This window comes from Salvelinus sp. IW2-2015, linkage group LG30, assembly GCF_002910315.2.
Source record: "Salvelinus sp. IW2-2015 linkage group LG30, ASM291031v2, whole genome shotgun sequence".
In the NCBI taxonomy this organism is placed as follows: Eukaryota; Metazoa; Chordata; class Actinopteri; order Salmoniformes; family Salmonidae; genus Salvelinus; species Salvelinus sp. IW2-2015.
The window spans coordinates 13,007,619-13,034,808 of NC_036869.1; the positions used below are offsets into that span (position 1 = coordinate 13,007,619).

The following is a 27,190-nucleotide window of genomic DNA, read 5'->3' on the forward strand; positions in this document are numbered from 1 at the left end:
ATGATCTTTATAGATAGAAATACAGGGACTAACTTTCTTTTACAATAGCCCACTTTGGTTAGACAAGCTTTCTCAGACAGACACCCATTAGTGAGCAAGTTGCAGCAGTGAAATATTTATTGAAAAAAGTTTATTCTGCACAGTTCTGCCACAATGCATCAGAAGGCTCAAACCTTCCAAGTCTATAGACATTTTAGCTTCTGAAGGACTGAACCCATCTAAAACCCAACAGGTATATAGTACATAAAAACCTGACAATCAATTGCAAGTGACACAGGAAGAAGTAGAAACAAGGAAGAAAAACCCACAGGGGAATTAGCATATGAAAATAATGGTAAAACCACCAGGAGAGGTTGTCCGTTTTCAACAAATAACTTACAACAAAATGAGTGGACAAACACACATAAAAAGCAACAAGGGTGAAAGTGATGGAGGCTACAGCAAAAATCAGTATGTTTTAGCGAACTCTGAACAATCCACTACATAGTTCCAATAAGGGAAGAATAGCACTCAATACACATTCTGAAAAGAAAAAAGATGGACAATGTCTTAGTTATGAATATACTCAGTCTCATCTGGTCAATGGATTCATATAATCACATAATAGATTTGAGTTACTATTGAGAACAAAGGACAATAACTATTATACAGAAATTAAGTCTTATGATACAGAAACACAAAATTGACAAATACTGTTCATTAACATTCTGAATGAGAGTTAATGGTGTAGTTGTTTGAAAGTCAGTCAATGATCCCAGTTTGAATACTTACACAATACAGGTGTCTTTATATAGCTTTAACATTTGACAGCATTTCAAAATATTATTCAAACTGAATCATGGTCGTTAGGCTGAAAACACATCTTAAAGATGTGGTGGAAATGGTGGATTTAACCGTGCTGTGGTTGTATGAAACAAACCCCTGAAAACAGTGTCTAATACTAATACAGTCCTCACTTGGATTTACATTTTTTTTTTTACACTTGTATACAGAAGTTTGTTTTAACATGTAGCCTGTGAGAATGCCAACATTTGATTTACAGTTCTATGAAAAGGAGAATAATAAGTCAACATCTAAAATTGAGTTGACAATTACTAGCAGGGAGACTAACATCAATATAAAAGTATACATTTCAGGGCACTGCAGTCTGTTGCAGTCATCCAGGTAAAAGTATCTATACAGACTGTACATGCACTCTGAAGTGACAACTTAGACAGCCATTGCCTGTGGTTCTAAAGGATCCATCTCTGGAACATCCATCTGTGGTTCTAAAGGATCTTCTTTTGGAACAGAAATTTCTGGTTTCTCTCCTTCTGGCGAATCCGTCTGTTCTGCTTCGTCGGGTTCCACTTCCTGGTCAGCCATCTTTTCTGGTTCTGCAGGTTCCACCTCTGGGATGAGGAGGTCGTGCTTAAGTTTCTTCAGCTCTGTCATGTTGAAGCCCATGAAGATGGTAGGGCTGTTCTTCTGAATGGCCTTCATGCACTTGGTGCGCTTCATTCCAAACAGGGTGGACACCTCAGTCCGGGTCAGCCACAGTCTCTTGGAGAGCTCCTCAGACTCCTTCTTGGTGGGGTACGGCTTGGTGTGGAAGTATCTGGTGAGGAAGTCTTTCCGCTCCTCAGAGGGGCGTTTCTCCATCCCACTGGGGTCCAGTGCCAGCTGAATATAGGGATCCATCTTGGGTGCCTGCTCTCGTTTTTCCTTCTCTCGTTGCTTACGGAAAGCTGCTCGCGCATCCCTCTCTTTCTTGTTGGCCTCCATGGCCTCCCTGAAGGCCGCCTCCAGCCTCAGCTTGCTCTGTAGCTCAGCTGGGGACTCAGAGGGCTGGGGGACAGGGACGGAGGCCTGCGCTGCCATGGGGACTGGAGGGAGCTGGGCAGAGTACAGACCTGGCACCTGGACCATCTGCTTAAAGGCCATGACCTGCTGTTGGCGTCCGTTGGTGGGGGCAGGCTGGAGTCTGTCTGCGTCTTTAGGGGTCTTGGGGGCACGGCGGCAGCGCTGTAGATGGATTACTATAGCTCTCTGCGTGGTCTTGCCCGTGTAGACGCCGTTGCAGTAGATGCATTTGAATGCTGCGGTCTTGAGGATGGCGTGGACGGTGGGTGCGATGCAGTGCTTCCCACTCAGATGGGCCTGGTAGTTCTCCACTGTGACACACTTCTCTTCACAGAAGGGGCAGTCGGTCCGAGTCGTTTTACTGGGGTTCCGACACACTTCCTGTTTACCACCAGGCTGCATCTTGAGGAAGATCAGGTCTAGGGAGTTGGTGACCAGAGCCAGTTTCAGCTCTGCGTCTCCCAGGATCTCTTTGGGGGCCATGGTGTTGATGTCAAAGTAGGGGAACAGAAGGTTACCGCTGTCGTCTGTGTACAGTCTYTARTCCCGCCTCATGAAGTCACAGTTGGCCTTCTGTGTGGGGTTGTGTTGTGTGTTTGTGTGTTCAACCAGTTGTTGGATGGAGTAGAACATCCCAGGACAGTATAGGCAGTTGAGCCCGTGCAGTAGGTGTTCAAAGAGGCCCTTCTCAGACAGCAGGATCTTACACTTCAAACACTTGACTGTCTTATCAGGCATCTTCCTGAGGAAGGGAGCGCGGGCAGCCAGGCCCTGCTGCTTAGCTGTTCTGGGCTGGGCCTTGTGGGCAGCCTGTTGGTGAGCCTCATAGACATTGGAAGGGAGCAGTTCATTACAGATGGGACATGTGATCCACTTCTTGGCTTTGGAGTTGAGAGCAGGATTACCTGCCGGTTTGATTGGTTGAGGAGCCTTGCTGATCAGCTGAATGTTACTCGTTTGGCTGGGCATGCCTACCGGCGTGGCGAAGGTGTAGGTGGGCATGCCGTTGACCTTGTTGCCCGTGGGGAAGAGGTGGCTGAGGAGGGACTGGGAGGTCAGCATGGTGCCCTGAGGGTTGCTCTGGAGCATTGTACCCTGGGGCGTCCCCTGGTTCAAGGGGAGGCGCTGAGTCACCATGAGGGCCTGGGACATCCCTGGAATGCTGATTTGCACCCTCGGGGGCAGGAAGACCTGCTGGGGCTGCTGCTGCTGACCTTGGACCCCTATGGTGAAAGGCACCTGGTTGTGAGGAGCACCAGGTAGTGAGGCGCCAGAGGGCAGTCTGACCATGGTCTGGCCGATGGGCATGGTGGCTGAGATGGCCCCCTGTGGCAGAGCACTCTGCATCTTGACAGTAGCACCAGGCTGGACGAGGCCCTTTGCCTCAGCAACGGCCAGCTGAACCAGGGCCTGGGGGGGGAGGAAGCTCTGGTTGGGCCCTGCCAGCTGCTCAGGACTGGATACCTGTGGCAGCTGTTTTTTAGGGGCCAGTGTTTGGTAATTTGTGGGCTTGACGTACTGAGTGTTCTCCAAGATCCAGGTCCTTATCTGAGCGCAGGCCCACTGGTGAGTGGGAGAGGCCAGGATGTGGTGCAGCATGTGCTCCGTGCTTTCAATAGCCATCTTACACACCTTGCAGAACTGCCTGGAGGCTGTATGGGGGAACTTAGTGTCTGGTATCCGTCCTGAGAAGTGGTGCCACAGTTTCTCCAGGTGGTTCAGCAGTACGTGCTTCTTCATTGAGAACAGGTTTGAGTCCACATATCGGCACTTACGACACTTAAACCGGTCTCCTTTCTTGGTAGTTGAATGCAGAGATGCTGCATCTTGGTCTACATTTGGAGAGCCATGGAAGAGGAGAAGGTGCTTCTTGAGGAGTCGGGGGTGGGCGACGAAGGAGCAGATCTGGCAGGGAGCCAGGACACACAGTTTCCTCTCATACTCATGGCTCCGCTGTAGATGACTCTTGTAGGAGTACCAGTTCCGGGTGGAGTACTTACAGAGGGAGCAGCACAACAGCCGCGTGCGGTACGGCCACTGGGGGAAGGAGACGCACAGATAACAAGCGTGATTAGCAAAATAAAACCATTTTAAATTGATCCGTCACTTCACTAAGGAATGCATGTTATATTTTTTTGTACGGAGTGTGTCCCTACATAGCCATTTCAGATGCTGATTAAGTGTGAACTGAATTAACTGATGCATATTCATAAGTGGCTATGCATTTCCAGAGACCAGAAATATTGGCACATTTAAGCAATCACTTGATTTCAAACACTGTTGGTTTGTTGACATCCCTTTCAGACTAGCTCATCTTTCCAGGTGCCATTTTACCTTTTTCTTCCTCTTGCCTGTGAAGGGCTCACTGAGGTCCACCCACTCAGTCTCCTGGAATGCCTCATCAGAATCAGAATCTTCATCAGAGTTCTTCTCCTTCTTCTGCAGCTCCTGGAAGTTGGTGACAGACAACACCATACAGTTAAGGACAACAAACAGCTAAGTATCATAGGAAGAAAACACTGATCAATAATCTCTGAACATTCACTATCATGTGTACCAAATGGCACCTTATTCCCTTTACAGTGCACTACTATTGACCATCGGGAATAGGGTGCCATTTGGTACAGAGTTATGGGAAAAGTACAATCCATGCCTATAAACAATGGGTAATAATTAGGCCTCATCTAGCCCCCAAACAAAAGTTCCTACAATGCTCTGATACCGATAAAACAGAGAGTTTTAAACATAAAAATTGCACAACAAAAACATACTTCCAGAAGGTTTTTGCAATCCTCCAGTCCAAAATCACTCAAAATATGTTTCACTCTTCTCCTTGTTTTTCGGATGTTCTCCAAGTTTCCAACCGGGACCTGATACATTGTTCCTCAGCTTCCTGAAAGAGAGAGGCATGTTAGGCCAGGTAATATTATACACATCCAAACTAGGGATGGGATTTGACTGAGTACTTGCATGATTCTTTTTCCTAGTACTCAAAAAAATAAATAATTAAGAAATAGGCCTATGTGCACATATGTCTACGCCAAGAGTGACAATGACTAATTTATCATATCCATTACATATAACAAATCCTAATTGCCCTAATAAATATTGTGCGTTCAGAAAGTATCGAGACCCCTTGACCTTTTCCACATTTTGTTACGTTATTCTAAAATGGACTAAATAAAAACAATTCCTAAGCAATCTACACACTTGACCCTATAATGACAAAGCGAAAACAGGTCGTACATTTTGGATTTTGTTTTTTTGGGGGGTATACAACTGTCAGTTGTACAAGTGAATGAGTCTTCCGCATTTAATCCAGCCCTTCTGAATCAGAGGTGTGGGGGGCTGCCATAATCGACATCCATGTCTTTGGCGCCCAGGGAACAGTGGGTTATAACTAGCTCAGGGGGCAGAACGACAGGTTTTTACCTTGTCAGCTCAGTGATTCAATCCAGCATCCTTCCAGTTATTGGCCCAACGCTGTAACCACTAGGCTACCTGCCACTCCTAATTTACACAAGTATTCATACCCTTTGCTACGAGACTTGAAATTGAGCTCAGGTACATCCTGTTTTCATTGATCATCCTTAAGATATTTCTACAACTTGATTGGAGTCCACCTGGGGTAAATTAAATTCACTGGACATGATTTGGAAAGGCACACACCTGTCTATATAAGGTCCCACAGTTGACAGTGCATGTCAGGCAAAAACCAAGCCATGAGGACGAAGGAATTGTCTGTAGAGCTCTGAGACAGGTCTGTGTCGAGGCACAGATCTGGGGAAGGGTACCAAAATATTTCTGCAGCAATGAAGGTTCCCAAGAACACAGTTGGCCTCCATCATTCTTAAATGAAAGAAGTTTGGAACCACCAAGACTCTTCCTAGAGCTGGCTGCCCAGCCAAGCTGAGCAATTGGGATGAGATGGGCCTTGGTCAGGGAGGTGACCAAGAACCCGATAGTCATTCTGGCAGAGCTCTAGAGTTCCTCTGTGGAGATGGGAGAACAACTATCTCTGCAGCACTCCACGAATCAGGCCTTTATGGTAGAGTGGCCAGACGGAAGCCACTCCTCAGTAAACGGCACATGACAGCCCGCTTGGAGTTTGCCAAAAGCCACCTAAAGGACTCTGACCATGAAAAACAAGATTCTCTGGTCTGATGAAACCAAGAATGAACTCTTTGGCCTGAATGCCAAGCGTCACGTCTGGTGGAAACCTGGCACCATCCCTATGGTGAAGCATGGTGGTGGAAGAATCATGCTGTGGGGATGTTCTTCAGCGGCAGGGACTGGGAGACTAGTCAGGATCGAGGCAAATATGAACGGAGCAAAGTACAGAGAGATCCTTGATAAACATTCAACAAAGTACTGAGAATTAAAAAATAAAATAAGTATGCCGGCACTGTCAACTGTGGGACCTTACATAAACAGGTGCGCTTTTCCAAATAATGTCCAATCAATTGAAGTATTCACTCCAATCAAGTTGTAGAAACATCTGAAGAATGATCAATGAAAACAGGATGCACCTGAGCTCAAGTCTCATAGCAAAGGGCCTGAATACATATGTATTCAAATCTGTTTTCGCTTTGTCATTATGGGGTAGTGTGTATTTTTTTTTAGAATAAGGCTGTAATGTAACAAAATGTGGATAACTTTCCAAATGCACTGTCGACTAAACCCTTCCATTGTTTCTGCAACTAGCTACCCCTAACAAGCAAAGTTTGAAGTGTGTAGTGACTCTTGTCAAGGAGTGAAATGTAAACTTAAAATATACAAGAGTTTGCACGAGATACTTGTGTATATAAAGTGTATGTGGATACTCCTTCAAATTATACACCCGTTGCTGACAGGGGTATAAAAATCAAGCAGCCATGCAATCTCCATAGACAAACATTGGCAGTAGAATGGCTTTCCTGAAGAGCTCAGTGACTTTCAACATGGCACCGTCATAGGATGCGTGGCACCTCACTACAGTTCCAAACTGCCTCCGGAAGCAACGTCAGCACAATAACGGTTTGTCAGGAGCTTCATGAAATGGGTTTCCATGGCCAAGCAGCTGCACAGATGCCTAATATCACCATGCGCAATGCCAAGTTTTGCCTGGAGCGGTGTAAAGCTCACCGCCATTGAACTCTGGAGTGATGAATCATGCTTCACCATCTGGCAGTCCGACGGACAAATCTGGGTTTGGTGGATGCCAGGAGACTGCTACCTGCCCCAATGCATAGTGCCAACTGTAAAGTTTGGAGGAGAAATAATGGTCTGGGGCTGTTTTTCATGGCTTGGGATAGGCCCCTTAGTTCCAGTGAAGGGGAATTTTAACGCTACAGCATACAATGACATTCTAGGCGATCCTGTGCTTCCAACTTTGTGGAAGGCCCTTTCCTGTTTCAGCATGACAATGCCCCCATGCACAAAGCAAGGCCCATACAGAACTGGTTTGTTGAGATCAGTGTGGAAGAACTTGACTGGCCTGCACAAGAGCCCTGACCTTAACCCCATTGAACACCTTTGGGATTAATTAGAACGCCGACTGCGAGCCAGGCCGAATCTCCCAACATCAGTGCCTGACCTCAGTAATGCTCGTAGCTGAATGGAAGCAAGTCCCACAGCAATGTTCTAACATCTAGCGGGAAAGCCTTCCCAGAAGAGTGGAGGCTGTTATAGCAGCAAGTGGGGGTACCAATTCCATATTAATGCCCATGATTTTGGAATGAGATGTTCGATGAGCAGGTGTCCACATACATTTGGTCATGTAGTGTATATTCAGTCTTTTTTTTTGCCATTTAAGATACATTTATTGAAACTGTAATAAACTGGTTATATTATATGGTGGAATACAATCTCTAAAAAGGAGGCAGTAACTGCACCAGCAGCACTTGCTTGTAGAAGCCTATGGCTGTGCAATGGTATAGCCTTGCTTTGTTTAGCCGACATAACGCTCTTATTTCCGGAGACCTTTCAAGGGCATTCAAGACACATTCAAGACACCCATTTCCTAGTAAAAAAACAAAACACGTCATGTAATAAAATAGAACAGAATATTTTTCCAAATGGAGAAAAAAAAAGAGTCACTGCGAAGTGAAGCGCATTTTGCATATGGAACTGTTATTCAGAGTGATCGTTTCAAACGTGGCTCAATTTGGCAATTTTTCAGGATTACAAAATAATTACGGCCACGACATCTGTTAGGTGAGGCCTAGGCTTTATGATTCTGATGAAAATACACTCTGTCTTTATCAAACTAATGTTGTGTATTTTCTGTGTGGAACCTGTCTATGTTTTAGGGGGGGGGGGCTAAGTGGAAAATAGACGGGACACAATTATTCCAAAACTGCAGCTCTCTGTTGGAAACATTTCCTACATCAATCAACCAGTCCATTTTGAATGTGACAAAACTGTCATTTTGCAAAGGATGTGGCGTGTGTATACCATCATTTAGATACGTTTTTAATAGGCATTTATTTCTGTAGGTCTAACGGGAGTTTGTGTGCCCCCTTAGCATGTGTAGAGGGAGCAGTCAGAACGCATTTGAGTGACTGATAGAGGGGGAAAAGGGAATTTAAGGAGAAGAACTGTACGATGCTTGGTTTGGTTTATTTTTTGTTGTGCCCTGCAAATGCACATGTACAAATGGAGCACTAGAGTCAAAGCAAATGAATGTGGTCTTCAAAAAAAATGTACAGCACAATTTCACTTGTCCGTTCGGGCAGCCACAAAGCACATTCCACAAAATAGTTTTACAGTATATATGGTGATCTTTGGTTAAAGATCAAGCTTTGACATCCATGAATGTAGCCTATGGATTAATGTGTTTATGGCTCATAGGTTATTGGTTTACATTTACGGCCTAATTCTTTTACATGTGTGTATAGTTAGATATTACTTTTGGAGCTAGGAACACAAGCATTTTTCTACATCCGCAATATTCATCTGCTAAATATATCCGTGCGACCACTAAAATGTGATTTAGTGACAGGAATTGGAAATTCCTTTCATGTTACCCTCACCCAATACCTAATATTGCTTCTCTTGCCAAATCTAGCACCATGCGCCACACGGCAAGATAACATGAACATTTGGGTAGTTGCCATACGGCCAAAACAAAAGTAAAAAAATGTAAGATTAAAAGCCAAACATATTGCTGTAATAAACTGTCTAAACAACTCAATGTTATACAGCTACCTTGTATTTTTAAGTTTATTCAATTTAAGGAACCATTTCATGCCTCGAACGTGTCCTCTGGTGTGACATTACAAATACATGTTAACAAAGGTTGAATGATAAAATAGACAAATTCATTAATTATGTCTTTAAAATCAGTAATCATATTCTGGCATTTCAATTAAAAAACAATTTGCATGTATAACGATGATAACCAAGTGTCTCGCTATTACATTTTGGGTAAGATTCAGTGATTTCACTAAACCTCGATTAAAAAAAGCAATTCTTACTTGTGTATTGATCGAATGTTAACTGCCTCATGCTTAACAATTATTTGTTAAGCATGAGGCGGGACATTACGTCGCACCGATGGACAATATACAACTGGCAGTCAAATGTGACCGTTAAAACATTATTAATAGCACTTTCACAAGTTTCTGACCACTGAAAATGCTTCTAAACATCAGTAATGAATCCTCATTAAAGTATTTGACGTGTACAGGAGCTGCCAACTCACGCATTTGACCCTCCTCACACCACATCTTTATCACACGCATTGAAAAGTACTGCTGTTATTTATAGAATTAGTCCATAGTATAGTAAGTGCGTTAACTTTTAAACTGTGCTCCAAATTGTTTTTGAAAATCAGACCATCTGCACCTGCAACTTATCACGAGCAGAACCTCTATCACTGGCCTGTCTTGCAACAGCACTGTGAACCACGGCACATTGAAGCATATGATTGGTTTAGTTATGTAAGGCAGGGGTTCCCAATCTTTTTCACTCTGGGTCCCCCTTCCAAGCATTGGAACATTCCACGCCACCTATGCGCGCACGCCACATCTATTTCTATGGGCACAAGAACTGTTCATGACAAACTGTTCACACCTCTCTTCTTGGTGCAGGTTTAAAGCTTATTACCTGCAATTCTACAAATTTTGTCATGTGGTGCAAAGAACCTTTTGCAGTTTTAAAGCTAATTTTCTTGCAATTCTATACATTTTGCCACATCTAATGTGTATTCATGTGATTTGAGTGACATAGTGGGGCAAAAAAGTATTTAGTCAGCCACCAATTGTGCAAGTACAGGTGTCTTTTATACTGATAACAAGTTCAAACAGGTGCCATTAATACAGGTAACGAGTGGAGGACAGAGGAGCCTCTTAAAGAAGAAGTTACAGTTCTGTGAGACAGAAATCTTGCTTGTTTGTAGGTGACCAAATACTTATTTTCCACCATAATTTGCAAATAAATTTATTAAAAATCCTACAATGTGATTTTCTGGATTTTTCCCCCTCATTTTGTCTGTCATAGTTGAAGTGTACCTATGATGAAAATTACAGGCCTCTCATTTTTTAAGTGGGAGAACTTGCACAATTGGTGGCTGACTAAATACTTTTTTGCCCCACTATTACAACATCTATGGGCAAAAAAAACTAAGTAAAAAAACATCTGACATAGGCTAGTTGATCTGGACATTTCTGACAAGTTATAAATAGTTCTAAGGTATACAATGACTAACATGACAAGATGAACTGATGATGCGCTACCCACTTTCGAAAATGCACCTTGTGCATTCTACCATACCAACCTTCAAGAGTAAGTTTAAAGCCGGACTGAGCTCCTTAAGTGTGTATTTTTTTATTTTATAAACCTGCCCCCCTCCCTAGGAGGCACAACACAGTTTGGGAACCACTAATGTAAAGGATCAACGGGATTGGATGCAGGTTTTACATTTTTATTTTATTTTTTATAAACGTCCCTCAAGATTAGAGTGGAGCTGAATAGAGAAAGAGAGAATGTACTCCACTGCATTTATAAAACTGTTAAAAGAGCAGCACGGTAGCTGTTTGATGTACAATTTTGCCAAAACTAGGTTGCTGTTACTCCCATCCCCATTGCAGAATGCAGCCTTTTGACATGATGTACTTAAATCGATTTAATCCACACTTGCATTAAATCTCCTCATTTGGCGATTGGCATTAGGCTGTGACAACGAAAAGGCAGCAGACAGACCTACAGTATGTTTTAGCAGGGAAGTTTGGTAGGGTGACATGATTTGAAACTATGAAAATTATTGTGACCCCAAAAGTTTAAGTTTGATTCTGGAGTGGGGACAATGAATATTGATATTTTTTGGATAGGGTGTAGGGGCAGATTTATGGCATCCTGTATTCAGGAGATTTTATCGACTTTACTTAGCCTGATCAGTGGAACAATTCTCATTCTTAACAATGAGCTAAAATATAGGGTAATGTGTGTGCTTGTCAGCAAGAACACTTATTCCCCAAATGTATTTTATTATTCCACTTCCCAATTTTGCCAGTAAAATCACATATTTGAAATCAGATATGCCTACGTGTATTTGAAAATGAATTATGAGGCTATGTATTTTTGCAGCAATTCATGGACAGTTTTGAATAAACCATACAAATAAGCATTGGATATTAAATACTCCAAGCCTAAAAAAAAAAAAAAAATGTATTGTGCACATGCTAGGCAGATGGTAGGGGGACTCACAACGCAAACGCATCATATTTCATCTCAGTAGAGTAAGATTATGGCAAGGATCTTCAACTAGTAGACATAAACCACCTGAATATAGATATTTAGTCAATTGTGGGTGATTGAGAGTTGGGTGATTGAAAATGTTCTTGTTATAATTCATTTCTCAAACACCCAGCACTTGGGAAACATAGATCAGAGGTGGTGAACCCTCCTGGAGAGCAAGCAGGATTTTTTCAAGACATATTTTAAAGAGTTCACCCAAATTACAAAATGTTTGTATTTACCATGAAAGCAGTCTATGGACAAGGAGACTGCAATCTATGATTTGGTTACCCACTGCTATCAACCATTAAAGTGTTAGTATTTTCTGTGCAGAGCCTTGGTGTAGTGGTAACACTACCCTGCAGGTGTCACATATTTTCCATCTGAGAATAGGGATCAATCCCCGTTTCCAACCTTTATAGTGTTTTCCCCCCAACTTATTTATTTACTGTCTGAATAGTGTCAATCCACCTAAATACGGTTACACAAAAATATGCATACTTTGAGATTTGGAGGGGTGAAATTTTAAAGTCGACAAATTGAGTTAATTTCATGTTCAAAGTATCCTTAATACACCGGACCTGTGGTTTTATTATGTTTTATTTTCCACCCCGGTCATAGGCCCAAGCCATGTCAAAATACGTAGAATTGCAGGAAATTAACTTTAAAACAGTAAAATGTCCCTAATGTCTAGGGGTTGTGCCAGGGAAAAATGAAATTCACATAGCAAATCTCACTCTAAACTTTCTTAAAAAGTTGGCAGTCCTGAGTGTACTCGTTCAAATTACAGGCACTCGAAAGAGTCCTGTATTGTTCTTTTTCGTCACTAGCTAGCTAACGTTAGCTGGCTAGCTAAGTAGATCCCCGACACAGGAGTTGAACATTTGCGTGCCTTCCTTGGATGTGGCAGCCGTTTCAGACTCCCTCTCCGGAAACAAATCCTGAATCCCCCCTCACCCGTGGTCACAATGCCCCATGGTGGTCACAATGCCCCATGGTAGGCACAGAAATTACCATCGAAGTTGAAAGGGCAGTCATTCGAATGGGACGCCTATGCCACGAAGGGTCACCAAAAGCGGCCGGTGGACCCGACAGCAAAAATATAGCTAAAACCATCTAATTGTAAGCATTGGCGGGAATAAAAATATAAGCTAAAATGCTAGCTAGCTAGCTGTGTTGAACTCAATGATCAATCATTGGTTGAACTGCATACAAACATGCCTGGTTGGCTGATTTATGAAAGTGGATCTGCGCAAATATCGACAATGGCTACAATAGGTGTAAATTTGTGATGAACTATTGAAGATGTGGACTGACCGGGCTACATACAATTACCTTGCTTCTCCGGTTATAAAAGGATGGCTGTCGCGTCTTTTTTTTTTTTTTTTTTTTTACCGTGTATGGATAGTTTCACCAATCCGCCAGCGCTTCAGTCTCGGTGTCACGGAAGTGTGCAATCAATCCACCTGGACYATYCTCTGCCACTRACCTCRCCYGACAASATGCAGCCGCCAAAGTTAATTCAGGAAAWAATGATTRACATTAAAGTGAAATAATTGATGTATTGTGCTGTTTCACCCTCCTCCTGAAGTAAAAAATGGCGCTTGTGTTCAGGACATGACGTTTTGGGTCCTAATTAGCATATATGGAGGATGACCAATGAGATTGAAGTTAGCTGTGGACTAAATTGGGGAACTTTCCAAACATAATTGAAGTTTCGTAGTGATTTCCTTCCATTTCACTCTTAATTTATGAGTTAATTGGGCTAATAAACATTATATAAGAGCACAAAAGAAGTGTGGGTGTGGCTACAGGCAGAATAAAGGCTCTGGAAAAAGCTAGCTAGTCACATGGTACAATTCAAAACAACCAATAGGCTGTCAGGAAATTGAGGCAAAGGGGAGGGCCAAAAAGATTTTATGGTGACCTCATATCATGCCACTGTTCATCAGCCAATGGTAGACTACCCTTCCAGTCCATTATTTGAAGAAAAAAACATAAGAATTTAAGTACATGCTACCTTTTATTACAATAAAGTAGTGTGTTAGAAATGTCTAAAATAAAATTGCAATGTTATTTGAAAGGTACAAATCAAGAATAACAATATTTCTTATTATCGTTATATTTTATATGTTACGCAAAAACAAATAAATCTACTAATTGTGGCCAAAGGTGTAGCCACAGTGAAATTTGGCTCGCCAGCTAAAGCTATTCAATCAATTCCATTCTGTAAAACTATAAACTATCTTCAGGAACGAGACATGAACACAGATTTACACATTGTTAATTGGGTCATCATATATGGTTGTCAATGTATTGATTGGTGCCCTAACGCCATGGTCTACTAGTGGCTGGGTAGTGACTATCTCTTGAAAGCCCATTGCCGATACATTTCTTATTAAAGCTGAACTTTCCTCAACTTTCACTCCTATAGTCAGGTTTGCATTGTCAATATTTACATCGTGACAGTAGCCGTTTCCGAATACCCATACTAGCGTACTACATATTTAAATTGCATACTCATTTCGGCATTTGATCTATTCACAATTCAAAACGTATTTTTTCACGTACTATTTAGTACGCTAGTATGAGTATTCGGACACAGCCATTGTCTCTTCAAATCACCACCTTCAGGTGAAAATAAATAACTTCTGGCGAATTGTCGCAAAACTGTGATCGCCCCCTAAAGGCCAACAGTAATATTGCAGACCTATCCTAAAACTGTTACAGGCTTGTTATCCTCTCAAATAAAAACTGTCAGTATTCTTTACTCATTATTGTATTCCTCATGATGGAAATATATTTTCAAGAGCAACACTCAGAACAATGGCCTTGAACGTGAAATTGCTCAATATGCACCTTATGTGAACAAGGTGCCAGTGAAGATAGCGAGAATACAGTGTACATTGTTTCAGAAGAGACAAACTAAGTACTTTAGCAGAATGCGTTCACAAAGTTTTGCACATCTTTCTGTGAGAGGATTTGGGTTGCATTTGCTATCAGGGTCAATAGGTCATCTGGGTTTTTAGTCTTGGTCTCAAGCTAGAGGGCCTGCTGTCATCATTTGCTTGTCTGCATCCGACACCCTATATAGGGCACTAGCCGCAGTCAGAAGTAGTACACTAACCCTAGTCAAAAGTCATGCACTATATAGGCTGCCATTTCGTAAGCAGACATTTTGTGTTGCAGGACAACAGACACACAGCCTGGTAAACTTAGGAGTTTACATGATGAATGACATACCTTACTATACTAGTGTATAAGGGTCAAGGGCTCCTCATAACACAAAAAGAAAACAGCGAGGATGAAGCTGGCCGGCCTTCATTTGAACATGTGCCTCCTGGATCAGCATCAAACCGCTATGAGAAAGCAGCCATTTATGAGTCTGTACCTGGCTGGAGAATTCCCTATTGGAAGATCTCAATTGCACACGCCTCACGTCCACTTTCCTCGTCTTCCCATTCGAGGTCAGAAGGACCTCTGGCTTTCTCATCCAATGGGTTTTGAGGAGACAAGGAGTATGCAAATGAGCAAGTCCCTAGTTCAGCCTGCATCTGCAATGACTCTTTATAGGGAATAGGGTGCCATTTTGGATGCATTAGCTCTGGTCAAATGTACACTATACACAAAGTATACAGGGAATAAGGTGCCATTTCAGATATGCAATTTATTGTTCACAGAATGGTAGCATTATGCCAAAAGCATCACTAAGAGGATCATCCATTCCCCTTTAAATAGAAACAACATTATTGTCCTAATAACAAGGCATGTATGAATGAAATGTTAGCCAATATTGGGAACTAATAGGGATAGTTTGAATAACAATAAGACAAATTGTACCAAATGTTTTTGGGAATGAATTTATTCTGTTGTGTTCCTGTGCATCATTCACCACCGGTGTAACAGTTTGCAGTTAACTGTCCAGAACAGTCTTAAAATTGGTTAACATGAGTTTATTGAAGACAAAAAAATCTGACAAGCATTCTCTAACAAAACATACATGTAAAGTTTAAATGTAATATAAAAAGCTAACTCTCTCTGTGGAATGTACGTGATCCTTCCATTTCCTCCTACGCTCCAAAGTTATGTAGTGCCAATCTGAACATGTCGTTGGTGCAGATCCATTTGTTGTCCACGTTCTTCAGCAGGAAAGTTTGTTGAAATCCCATCACCTGGTCCGTGTCAGCCTTTAAAAGAAAAGAGAACATATGAACATCATCCTCTACAAAGTTTACTCAACTACATTACATACAGTAGAATTAACCATAATAGGCCCCATTAACTATAATAAACTTTAAAGAAATCAAAGGGATACTTCGGGAATATGGCAATGAGGCCCTTTATTTACTTCCCCAGAGTCAGATTAACTTGTGGATACCATTTTTATCTTTCTGCTAGCAGATACCATAGACTTCCAGTCATTTTACTAATGCTAATTAGCAACTTCCTACATAGTGCACGCAGACAAAAATGGTATCCACAAATTCATCTGACTCTACGGAAGTAAATAAAGGAACTCATTGCCAAAATCCCAAAGTATCCCTTTAAACGCAAGCATCTTCAGGTGCTATTGAAATTAAAACAGGAGCAGCTCCTTCCATGAAAAGCTCCCGCAATTCATGGTGCACCGTTTCAGCCCCAGCGTGCAGATAGCAATACCCAGTGGAACAGGTCTCACTGTGCTAGCTTAGCAGCTTCATTTCTTCCCTCAACTTGCCACTGACTTCGTTTGAACTACGGTCCTCTGCCTCGCAAAAACAGTTAACACACGTGACCGCCAACTCTAAAACGTACACACCAGTTGTGTCACTGAAAAGGATGCAAAATCACTGGCGCCATCTCAAGCTGTGGGTGAGTTTCTGGTATGAACTCTGTTACACCAGCGAGTCACTGGACGTGCGTCCCCTACTTTTGAAACAACCTACCTTGAGCTGTCCCATCACCATGCTCATCACACAGCTGTCTGGTGTGGGCTGGTGGTCCTGTGCGGTGATGCTGTGCTGGATCGACTGGAACGGTAAACTCTGCAGTAAGGGAGACAATAAGGTCTATATGTCTGTACCATGTGAAATAATTACATTATGCATTATAATTAGTTTGATGAAGTGAAGCTTAAATGAAGATGTCACTTACAGTGATCTTCTCCATGATGGCTTTGTGCCCCTGGAAACCAACTCCTTCCCATGTTAAACATGACGCATCAGTCTGGAAACACGCAGTCATTTATTAAGACAGTGAGCTCGCACTGAACTTATCAGTTACACACTGAACAACATGAGCAGGGGTGTATCCATTAGTTTTGCAACAGAAACCTTTTAGCATTTACTCTAGGAACCAAACGGGGTGGGACCTACCCGAATTTGTCCAATAGAAACTCTTGTTTTCGTTGCAAAACATTTTCCGTTTGGAGGTAATGGTTACAATTGGAAAACATTTACAACGGAATCTGATTAATGAATACACCCTAGGGGTCCATGCAAAAGTATTTCCTTGACTCCTTTTCATCCATGCCACTTTCTCAAAGTCCTTTGAAGGATAAACCTTGATCATCTCTCAGTTCCATTACGTTACACAAGAGTCATTGGACAAAGTCGTCTTCTATACGGGAGTTTTGTTAAGAGTCCAGACGCTTAATCTGAACATTAAAACGTGTCACTTGCAGTACAGTTTCGCAAGCATAAGTACCTTATAATTTTCAAAAATCTAAAAATGTACACCTTGATAGGGTTATCTCCATGTTACTGCGCTTGTTTACAGAAAACAGATGGATGACAAGAGGTGACCACCTGTGCTACCTAGCATGCCACAAACACTTGTGTGTAAGTGTAGCAGAACTGTAGTTTGGCCAGATGGAAGCACCCATAGCTGTATGGATCTGCGAAAAAAAATGATACAGTAAGTGTATCTTTTTTATTTGAAGGATGTGCTCTTGATGAAAGATAAGGGCCCTATGTTCATATGTTTCGAAAAATTTATCGCAAGCGATGATTGACATTTCTAGACGTTAAAACAGCGTCGGATAGTAGTTCACATGAGGCAGTCGTGGGCGTAGCTAATGGCTGAAAACTGTAGGGAGAAGGCAGAATGCCTTCTAGAGTTTAAGAGCTATTTGGAGAAGAGTCCAAGGGGAGGAGGCAAGGAATAGAGACTTGAGATTCACCCAAAGGTTTCCAGATGACAAAGTTGGTCCATGAAACACCGTTAAACATCTCTAAATGTGTTGAAATTAAAATACTCACATAGAGGTCAGCAAGTTTGGTTCTATCAGAATCAAACTGTTGGTAATAATGTTGCACAAAGCCTGCACCTATCTGCTCCCACACCGGTTTGCTTGCCATGGTTCAAAGTGCAGTTTGGAATCTGGAGAGGAAAACGCGCCGTGAATATGAGGTAGCCAGCAACACATCCTTTATTTTGTTATCCCTGATATACCTGGTGATGAGCACACCCCACGTGTTTCAGAATCACTCTGGATTATTGGAATTACAATCAATGGAAGTTAAACACTTATCAAGAGAACATCAGCACGAGAATGGCTTCCTGTATCTCGAAAATATATAGGAAAAGCGCATTGGACCAGTAACCAAACGGTTGCTGGTTCAAATCCCCGAGCCGACTAGGTGAATAATCTGTCGATGTGCCCCTTGAGCAAGGCACTTAACCCTAATGGCACATATACGTATCTCTGGATAAGAGCGTCTGCTAAATTACTCAAATGGAAACGCTAGCTAGTTAGCTAGCAAGTTAACGTAGCTAAATAGCTAGCTCGCTAAACTCATTTAAAGTCAGTACATCATTCCACTCAGAAAATGACAGCTAAACTTTCACTTTGCGTTGCAATTAATAATTTCCCTTTATAAGGTAAACGCGGCTATTCCTTAATGGTTGTTTAAAACTTAATATGAAACTTACCTTAATATGCAACTAGCTAGCAATCCAATGTGGATGCACGCCTTTCCCGCTTCATCCGGAATACAGGTTGTGTTTTCATATACAGGACTAAACGACCAATAGAGGCGCGCCTCGGTTCGATTGACGGGTACCTAAGAGCGTGAATGCCCTCCGAAAGGGCGTTTTACTTCAGTGCAACCAACCTTGGTAGTCAATTATTTTCAGCCCATTGATAATAAAATGTATATCAATATTAAATTAGTTGTGTTCAATATTATGTCAGTAAATGTGGACAATTGTGAGTTAATATATATGACAATGTATACTTTTGTATAACAATAATTTGAAGTTATTTTACACAGATTTTTGGAGCCAAGAAAGTGAAAGTGACAAAATTGTGCTTTATGTTGCAGCTAGCTGTGTATAACTATTACCTCTTATATATTTTGATATCTGTAGTGACACTCAATAACATCTTTCCAGATGAGGGTTTACTGAAAGTCAATCAAGAAGAAACCACTTTATTTGTAATTATTTGGTATGATGATCATTAGTGACAAAAGTAAAAATAATAATATACAATTATCACAAAAGAGTATGTTAAACAAATAAATGTTGCTTGGTGCAGTGTGTGGAGAATTACAAATAGCCAATTCCACTCCAGCATTAGGCCATACAAACAGGAAACAATAGCATTCTAAAAGATGTCTACAGACAGAATGCCACTAAAACTACCATATCATGTTAAGGTTTAGTCTAGCTTGAACATCATATACTCCAAATCATACTGTTGGTGAGAGCACAAGTGTGATGATTAATATAATTTTCCTGACAGCAATTCAATTCAACATGTGACCACAAGATCAGAAAAGGTGAAACACTTGGAGGAACTTGAAAAACTGTCTTAAAAAATAAGTCTTTAGATCAATAACATAATTTTCCTATTTCAGGTGTCCGCATCCAATAAGAGTCTGATTTCTTCAGCGTATTCACAGCTACTTGTGAGAGAGAAAGAGACAGAGCCAACACTATATTGCTAGTTGAAATTGTTGCACCTCAGATCCTCCAGTCCAGAGCACATTAGAATTATTGTCCCGATAGTCAGGTCCAGAGCCATATCCATCTCAATCTATGGCTCTGGTCCAGTTCAGACAGCCATGAAGACTGAAGTCCCCTGGCCTAGAGAAGGAGTTAGGCTGACCATTGCATGTGTGATGTGTGGGAGCTGCAGGCCTGTTTCAAGTTACCTTCTAAATGGCACCCTATATAGTGCACTATTGTTGACAAGAGCCCTGTGGGACCTGGTCAATACTATAAAGGAATAGGGTGTCATTTCAGACAAACTTTCAGTGTCCTGGGTGTTGGGTGAAATAATCATCTGTTTTGAACACTGGGGGAAGCTCCTGATCATGTTGCTGATGCCTTCTGGGGCTGGCTGGTTTCTGCAGAGATAAATAATATGGTTCATAATTTATATCCACTGAGAGCAATGTATAGGCCAGGAGACCTACCATTTAATACAAAATAAAAAAAAACATTACTAAAGCAATTAAAAAGTTATAAGATAAATCATGAATAGCAGATGATCATAAGGAGATATGAACCAGTATCTGTGTGTAAGAGACCTCTGTAATGGCCAGAAAGCTCCGGTTCAAACTCACATTCACAAGCTCTGCAAGCATTATAATGTCAAAATACGTTCGTTGATCACCATATATGGAGATTAGCTGAGCAACCATTTTCATGTACTAAAGTTACGGCCAGTATTTATAAAACATTTTTTTTTTAAAAGACAAGCAATCGGGAAAAAAATGCCTCTTCGGCACCTTCAAATCAAATTTTATTTGTCATGTGCGACGATAACAACAGGTTATCGTCGCACGTGAAATGCTAACCAACAGTGCAATTTTTAAGTAAAAAAATAGGTATTAGGTGAACAATAGATAAGTAAAGAAATAAAAAACGTAAAAAGACAAAATAACAGTAGCTAGGCTATGTACAGTAGCGAGGCTATATACAGTACCGAGGCTATATACAGTAGCGAGGCTATACACAGGCACCGGTTAGTCTGGCTAATAGAGGCAATACGTTCATGTAGGTATAGTTAAAGTGACTATGCATATATGATAAACAGAGTAGCAGCAGTGTAAAAGAGAGGTTGGCGGGTGGGGGGTGGCGGGACACAATGCAGATAGTCCGGGGTAGCCAATGTGCTCAGAAAAAAAAAGAAACGTCACTTTTTCAGGATCCTTTCTTTCAAAGATAATTTGTAAAAATCCAAATAACTTCACAGATCTTCATTGTAAAGTGTTTAAACACTGTTTCCAAAGCTTGTTCAATGAACCATAAACAATTAATGAACATGCACCTGTGGAACGGTCGTTAAGACACTAACAGCTTACAGACGGTAGGCAATTAAGGTCACAGTTATGAAAATTTAGGACTGAGAGAGGCTGGACTGAGGGGTTGTAGGCCTGTTGTAAGGCAGGTCCTCACCAGACATCACCGGCAACAACGGCGCGTATGGGCACAAACCCACCATCGCTGGACCAGACATGACTGTAAAAAAGTGCTCTTCACTGACGAGTTGCGGTTTTGTCTCACCAGGGGTGGTGGTCGGATTCGCGTTTATTGTCAAAGGAATGAGCGTTACACCGAGGCCTGTAAATCGAGTACATGTACTCGATTTGGAGGTGGGGGGTCCGTCATGGTCTAGGGCGGTATGTCACAGCATCATCGGACTGAGCTTGTTGTCATTGCAGGCAATCTCAACGCTGTGCATTACAGGGGAGACATCCTCCTCTCTCATGTGGTACCCTTCCTACAGGCACATCCTGACATGACTCTCCAGCATGACAATGCCACCAGCCATACTGCTCGTTCTGTGCATGATTTCCTGCAAGACAGGAATGTCAGTGTTCTGCCATGGCCAGTGAAGAGCCCGGATCTCAATCCCATTGAGCATATCTGGGACCTGTTGGATCGGAGGGTGAGGGCCAGGGTCATTCACCCCAGAAGTGTCCGGGAGCTTGCAGGTGCCTTGGTGGAAGAGTGCGGTAACACATCTCACAGCAAGAACTGGCAAATCTGGTGCAGTCCATGAGGAGGAGATGCACTGCAGTACTTAATGCAGCTGGTGGCCACACAACATACTGACTGTTACTTTTGATTTTGACCCCCCCTTTGTTCAGGGACACACTATTCAATTTCTGTTAGTCACATGTCTGTGGAACTTGTTCAGTTTATGTCTCAGTTGTTGAATCTTGTTATGTTCATACAAATATTTACACATGTTAAGTTTGCTGAAAATAAACGCAGTTGACAGTGAGAGGACGTTTCTTTTTTGCTGAGTTTATGTACATGAGTGTATAGTTAAAGTGACTATGCATAGATGATAAACAGAGAGTAGCAGCAGTGTAAAAAAAGGGTGGGGGGGTGGACAATGCAAATAGTCCGGGTAGCCATATCATTACCTGTTCAGGAGTCTTATGGCTTGGGGGTAAAAGCTGTTGAGAAGCCTTTTGGTCCTAATCTTGGCGCTCCGGTACCACTTGCCATGTGGTAGCAGAGAGAACAGTCTATGACTGGGGTGGCTGGGGTCTTTGACAATATTTAGGGCCTTCCTCTGACAGCACCTGGTGTAGTGGTCCTGGATGGCAGGCAGCTTAGCCCCAATGATGTACTGGGCCGTACGCACTACCCTCTGTAGTGCCTTGCGGTCGGAGGCCGAGCAGTTGCCGTACCAGGCACTGATGCAACCAGTCAGGATGCTCTCGATGTTGCAGCTGTAGAACCTTTTGAGGATCTGAGGACCCTTGCCAAATCTTTTTTAGTTTCCTGAGGTGGAATAGGCCTTGTCGTGCCCTCTTCATGACTGTCTTGGTCTGTTTGGACCATTCTAGTTGGTTGGTGATGTGGACACCAAGGAACTTGAAGCTCTCAACCTGCTCCACTACAGCCCCGTCGATAATGGGAGCCCCGTCGATAATGGGGGTGTGCTCAGTCCTCCTTTTCCTGTAGTCCACAATCATCTCCTTTGTCTTGATTACGTTGAGGGATAGGTTGTTATTCTGGCACCACACAGCTGTCTCATCGTTGTCGGTGATCAGGCCTACCACTGTTGTGTCATCTGTTGTGTCAATTTAATGACGGTGTTGGAGTCGTGCCTGGCCACGCAGTAGTGGGTGAACAGGGAGTACAGGAGGGGACTGAGCACGCACCCAAGAGGGGCTCCAGTGTTGAGGATCAGCGTGGCTGATGTGTTGCTACCTACCCTCACCACCTGGGGGCGGCCCGTCAGGAAGTCAGGATCCAGTTGCAGAGGGAGGTGTTTAGTCCCAGGATCCTTAGTTTAGTGATGAGCTTTGAGGGCACTATGGTGTTGAATGCTGAGCTGTAGTCAATGAATAGCATTCTCACATAGGTGTTTCTTTTGTTCAGGTGGGAAAGGGCAGTGTGGAGTGCAATAGAGATTGCATCATCTGTGGATCTGTTTGGGTGGTATACAAATTGGAGTGGGTCTAGGGTTTCTGGGATAATGGTGTTAATGTGAGCCATTACCAGTCTTTCAAAGCACTTCATGACTACGGACGTGAAGGCAGATTACCTTAGTGTTTTTGGGCACAGGGACTATGGTGGTCTGCTTGAAACATGTTGGTATTACAGACTCAATCAGGGACATGTTGAAAATGTCAGTGAAGACACCTGCCAGTTGGTCAGCACATGCCCGGAGCACACGTCCTGGTAATCCGTCTGGCCCCGCAGCCTTGTGAATGTTGACCTGTGTAAAGGTTTTACTCACGTCGGCTACGGAGAGCGTGATCACACAGTCGTCCGGAACAGCTAATGCTCTCATGCATGCCTCAGGGTTGCTTGCCTCGAAGCGAGCATAGAAGTGATTTAGCTTGTCTGGTAAGCTCGTGTCACTGGGCAGCTCGCGGCTGTGCTTCCCTTTGTAGTTTAAATAGTTTGCAGGCCCTGCCACACAAGACGAGTGTCGGAGCCGGTGTAGTACGATTCAATCTTAGTCCTGTATTGGCGCTTTGCCTGTTTGATGGTTCGTCAGAGGGCATAGCAGGATTTCTTATAAGCTTCCGGGTTAGAGTCCCGCACCTTGAAAGCGGCGGCTCTACCCTTTAGCTCAGTGCGAATGTTGCCAATAATCCATGGTTTCTGGTTGGGGTATGTACGTACAGTCACTGTGGGGATAACGTACTTGATGCACTTATTGATAAAGCCAGTGACTGATGTGGTGTACTCCTCAATGCCATCGGCAGAATCCCGGAACATATTCCAGTCTGTGCTAGCAAAACAGTCCTGCAGTTTAACATCCGCTTCGCCTGACCACTTTTTTATAGACCGAGTCACTGGTGCTTCCTGTTTTATTTTGTGCTTGTATGCAGGAATCAGGATAGAATTGTGGTCAGATTTGCCAAATGGAGGGTGAGGGAGAGCTTTGTATGCGTCTCTGTGTGTGGAGTACAGGTGATCTAGATTTGTTTTCCCTCTGGTTGCGCATTTAACATGCTGATAGAAATTAGGTAAAGCTGATTTAAGTTTCCCTGCATTAAAGTCCCCGGCCACTAGGCGCGCCGCCTCTGGGTGAGTGGGTTCCTGTTTGCTTATTTCCTTATACAGCTGACTGAGTGCGGTCTTAGTGCCAGCATCCGTCTGTGGTGGTAAATAAACAGCCACGACAAATATAGATGAAAACTCTCTTGGCAAATAGTGTGGTCTACAGCTTATCATGAGATACTCTTCTTCAGGCGAGCAAAATCTAGAGACTTCCTTAGATATCGTGCACCAGCTGGTGTTTACAAATATGCACAGACTGCCCCCCCCCCGTCTTACCGGAGTGTGCTGTTCTATCTAGCCGGTGCAGCGTATATCCCGCTAGCTGAATATCCATTCAGCCACGATTCGGTGAAACATTAATTTTTTATGTCCCGTTGGTAGGATATTCGTGATCGTACCTCATCTAATTTATTGTCCAATGACAGTAAAGGCAGTCGGCGGATCCTTACGAGGCACCCCGCTCTGTGTCCTCTGTACCTGCGTCTCCTCTTGCCAATGACGGGGATTTTGACCTTGTTGGGTGTCTGAAGTACATCCTGTGCGTCCTGCTTGTTGAAGAGAATCTTAATTTACTCCCGTTACGGCCGGTTGAGCTGTTGTATATTTCCTACCTGTGTGTGGCAGTAATGAGTGGTTGGATGTGCCGAATAGGCATTTTTTCAGTTGCTTGTACATTTTTATTTAGACCTTTTTTGGACTTACATACCAGCCGTAACGGGAGCAAATTAAGATAGTAGTTGCTCAGCGAAACTCCATATTTGGTGATCAACAAATGTATTTTGACATAACACTTGCAGAGCTGGTAAATGGGAGTTTGAATCTGAGCTTGCTGGGCATTAGAGAGGTCTCTAACGCACAGATACTGGTTCAGGGGCAAAGGAGGTTGGTAGCACCTTAATTTGGGAGGACGGGTTCGTGATAATGGCTGGAACGGAATAGTGGAATGGTATCAAATACATGGTTTCCATGTGTTTGATGCCATTCCATTCACTCAGTTTCAGCCATTATTATGAGCCGCCCTCCCCTCAGCAGCCTCCTGTGTTCAGGGGAGATGGTGATTAAGTATAGGAATACAGATTTCACACTTCAAATAGAAAATGCCTTAATTGACTGAGATGCAGATTGATTGGTTGGTTGATTAAATCCTCACATTTAGAAAGCCTGGGACATTCATGGTGCGGAACATCTTTCTGAAGACGCCCGGCAGGGTTCCTTGTTCCCTCTCTGCCTGAGTGACCTGTTCCTCCATGACATTCACGTTGGCACCTACAATCTTCACAAATGCCTAGACACAACACCAGGGAACAGGGTCAGATACAGTACTACCATATCAGTGTCCCAAATATAGTACATAGGGTGCCATTTGGCACACAGATCATGTCATGTCAATGAAAACATCCTGGTCGTTATCAATTACATGAATTAAATCACACTTACATCCAACTTGTCAATCTTTCTGTATATTTGTCTCATCTCTTCTGATTTTCTATGTATTTGAGGTAAGTTCTCGTTGACAATCTGTGATGTGTCGTTGCGGATCTATAACCAGAGGAAGAAAAGTTATTAATTTCTCACCCACTTTCACAGACGAGGACATGAACAGCACATACAGGGTTAGGCAAAAATGACAAAATACAATTACAAAATACCATAAAGACCAATGTGTCAAAATAAACTACAAAATACTTGTAACTTGAAATGTATTTAATTAATAAAATACATGTATTTTAAAATACAGAAATACATTTGCAAGTAGCTGGCCCGAACAGCTACAACATTCCCAGTAACGGTTACAGAAACATTAAATCAATTTTAATTGGTCACATATACATGGTTAGATGTTATTGCGAGTGTAGCGAAATGCTTGTAACTTTTTACTTGCTATAACTGTGATATGTTGTAATTTATCTCCCTTAGTTGAATGCACTGACTAAGTCACTCTGGATAAGAGTGTCTGCTAAATGATAAATGTATATATGAAAATGAACACCAAAATGAACTGCAAAGCACACTGGATACTATTGGCTCATTAGAATAATAATCAGCATGCTTTGCAATTGTACATTTCTATATCTACAATTATATTTCGTTAATTTAGCAGATGCTCTTATCACACCATAGTTCCATCAGACACCAATGCAGGGTGAGAAGGGGCCACACAATTGTGAACGGCTATAAAAATAAATGGTATACTTTGAAAAGTATTATTGTATTTTGAAAATACAAATTACAGCTCTCAAAAGTATCTTCTTAAAAAATCCATTGGCATGTAGTTCAGCCCAGTGTAATACAAATTACACAGAAGTAATTGAAATGCATAACGTTATTTCACATACATTTAACAGAAATACTGCACATCTCTTAACACGTACCATGTCAAGCATTCCTACAAATTCATCCACCCTAGTCAGCATTTCCTCCAGACTTTTCTCCAAACACAGGATCTGGGGTATGGAAAGGACATGGTTATAACCACAGTCAAGTGACATTTAACTTGGTTCACGCGTATCCAGTTATAGCTAGCATGTTGCTATATTGCACCTCGGCATAGATAGGATGCTGTATTTTACCTCGATCGGAAAGGTTGATAAATTCTAACCTCATCTCCAGCAGTAGCTCTGATGTAGGAGGAGTAACTGAGAGCAGTGTGTTTCAGGATCTCATCCTCCTGGTTGTGGTCTGGGTCGAGCTCCGCGGAGTTGAAGCTCGGACTCTGCGAGACTGCTGCGCCGAAGCTGGGGCTTTGCGACACGGTGCCACTGCTTAGGGCCTCGCTCAACATGGATAAACTGCTCGCACTCTGCGACACGAAGCCACTGTCTCGACTCACCTCGGCACTGGACTCCTCCAGCGGGGAGAGAAAACCTACCCTATTTTCCATCCTAGGCTCCATCTCTGTCGAGTTTCCTGATGTCGCTTTCTGCTACAGTATTATGATTGTCAGATGATTAAATCACGTCGTTGAAACTGTGGATGGCGGCTTACAAGGGTCAAGTAGAACTAAGCGAAAAGGCGCAATTTTAAAATCAGGGCCGTTTCTCCCTCAAATTGACCGCTGAACTAGGTCTGATAAATGTTTCTAATGGAGATGTTGAGTTATCACACAGGAAACGTTCATTTTCTTTCTATATCAGGCAACTGCAACAATGTTCTACAATATGAAAAA

At 42.6% G+C, this 27,190-nt stretch overlaps 2 protein-coding genes and 1 pseudogene across 2 annotated transcripts; all 3 read right to left on the reverse strand.

Annotated features, from left to right (window-relative positions):
• Positions 1 to 95: 95 nt before the first annotated feature.
• Positions 96 to 13,177, reverse strand: LOC111955270 (activity-dependent neuroprotective protein 2a-like; annotated as a pseudogene).
• Positions 13,178 to 15,407: 2,230 nt separating this feature from the next.
• Positions 15,408 to 18,570, reverse strand: LOC111955312 (nuclear transport factor 2). The gene is made up of 5 exons (XM_023975514.2): positions 18,472 to 18,570; positions 17,799 to 17,919; positions 16,693 to 16,764; positions 16,485 to 16,583; positions 15,408 to 15,746 (listed from the first exon to the last, which is right to left on the reverse strand). The coding sequence occupies exons 2-5, from the start codon at positions 17,895 to 17,897 to the stop codon at positions 15,630 to 15,632; spliced, it is 387 nt and encodes a 128-aa protein (XP_023831282.1). The 5' UTR covers positions 17,898 to 17,919; positions 18,472 to 18,570; the 3' UTR covers positions 15,408 to 15,629.
• An 832-nt stretch (positions 18,571 to 19,402) lies between these two features.
• Positions 19,403 to 27,011, reverse strand: bloc1s4 (biogenesis of lysosomal organelles complex-1, subunit 4, cappuccino). Its single transcript, XM_023975456.2, has 5 exons — positions 26,624 to 27,011; positions 26,397 to 26,468; positions 25,462 to 25,563; positions 25,175 to 25,309; positions 19,403 to 19,892 (listed from the first exon to the last, which is right to left on the reverse strand). Exons 1-5 carry the CDS (start codon positions 26,915 to 26,917, stop codon positions 19,797 to 19,799), a joined length of 699 nt encoding a protein of 232 aa, XP_023831224.1. The 5' UTR covers positions 26,918 to 27,011; the 3' UTR covers positions 19,403 to 19,796.
• Between the last annotated feature and the right edge of the window lie 179 nt (positions 27,012 to 27,190).

Coding starts and splice junctions, on each gene's coding strand:
- bloc1s4 (XM_023975456.2), bottom strand. CDS start 26,917: ATGGAGCCTAGGATGGAAAATAGGGTAGGTTTTCTCTCCCCGCTGGAG. Junction 25,310..25,461: donor GAAAGATTGACAAGTTGGAT/GTAAGTGTGATT, acceptor TGTTGTGTCTAG/GCATTTGTGAAGATTGTAGG. Junction 19,893..25,174: donor ATGTCCCAGGCTTTCTAAAT/GTGAGGATTTAA, acceptor TTATCTCTGCAG/AAACCAGCCAGCCCCAGAAG.
- LOC111955312 (XM_023975514.2), bottom strand. CDS start 17,897: ATGGCAAGCAAACCGGTGTGGGAGCAGATAGGTGCAGGCTTTGTGCAA. Junction 16,584..16,692: donor CCATCATGGAGAAGATCACT/GTAAGTGACATC, acceptor CCCTTACTGCAG/AGTTTACCGTTCCAGTCGAT. Junction 15,747..16,484: donor TGGTGATGGGACAGCTCAAG/GTAGGTTGTTTC, acceptor TTTCTTTTAAAG/GCTGACACGGACCAGGTGAT.